We start from the raw sequence: 756 nt of genomic DNA, 5'->3' as shown, positions 1-756 counted from the left end.
GAAGGCACAGGAGCGCCCCGGCCCACGGCTGCGCCTGGGAAGCGGCTCAGAAACCAGAGCCCCGACTCGTGGCTCTGTCCCGAGCCCCGCTGCTCGCCAGCACCTGCTCCGCAGCCCCCGGGCAGGGCGCAGCCTGGTCGCGTGCACCAGTCTTCGTTTCAGCAGCTCCTTAAACCCATCACCCGAGGCACAGTCTGTCCTCCTCTTTGGGGGCCACCAACTGTAGTGGTCTACAGCCTTCCAGGGCTCAGCCACCCTGGTGCCCACGGGAACAACTCAGGCCTGGAAGGAGTTTTCTTCCACTGCTTGTTCACGGGAACCTTCAGGTTCCCTGCTCTGGAGCTACAAGGGGGCCAGCGGACGGGTCTGATGCGCGTGTCATTAGCAGCATCGTCACCGGGGCTCCTCTTACGTCCCGTGTGCCGGGTGGCCTCCCAGAAAGCCCCCTCTGTCCGTCCCCTCCCGGCACGCTCCCAGTTTCCACCCCCGCGGCTCTGCCGGAGCCAGGATCTGTCCCCACTCACCCCGGCAGGCATTCCCCGCAGACAGCGTTGGCTGTCGCTGTGCAGTTGGACTTCTGGACGCGGTTGATGAGGGTGCAGGACAGGCAGGGCTTGCAGCTGTGATGCCCCCAGCTGTCCTTGAACTTCCTGGGGGGGCAGGCGACGCACTGCGCGTCCCCCCCGCCGCCGTCGCCGCAGTCCTGCAAGACACAAGGTGGGGCGCACGGCTGCGGGGGGGAGCCACTTCCGGCCC

General features: G+C 67.2%; 1 protein-coding gene across 1 annotated transcript in view; it reads right to left on the bottom strand.

Annotated features, from left to right (window-relative positions):
* The window catches only part of EDA2R (ectodysplasin A2 receptor), a gene marked incomplete at its 5' end in the record, with an annotated part of 4,496 nt that extends 3,793 nt beyond the window's left edge, over positions 1-703 (bottom strand). Inside the window, 2 exons of the mRNA XM_009634522.1 lie at positions 183-256; positions 525-703. Of these exons, the coding sequence (XP_009632817.1) occupies positions 183-256; positions 525-703 (253 nt within the window). The remainder of the gene's footprint in view (positions 1-182; positions 257-524) is intronic.
* Between the last annotated feature and the right edge of the window lie 53 nt (positions 704-756).

The sequence above is a fragment of the Egretta garzetta genome, unplaced genomic scaffold, assembly GCF_000687185.1.
Source record: "Egretta garzetta isolate BGI_Z169 unplaced genomic scaffold, ASM68718v1 scaffold512, whole genome shotgun sequence".
NCBI classification, from domain to species: domain Eukaryota; kingdom Metazoa; phylum Chordata; class Aves; order Pelecaniformes; family Ardeidae; genus Egretta; species Egretta garzetta.
The sequence above is the reverse complement of the archived record's forward strand: the minus strand, read 5'-3'. Positions and strand labels throughout refer to the sequence as shown.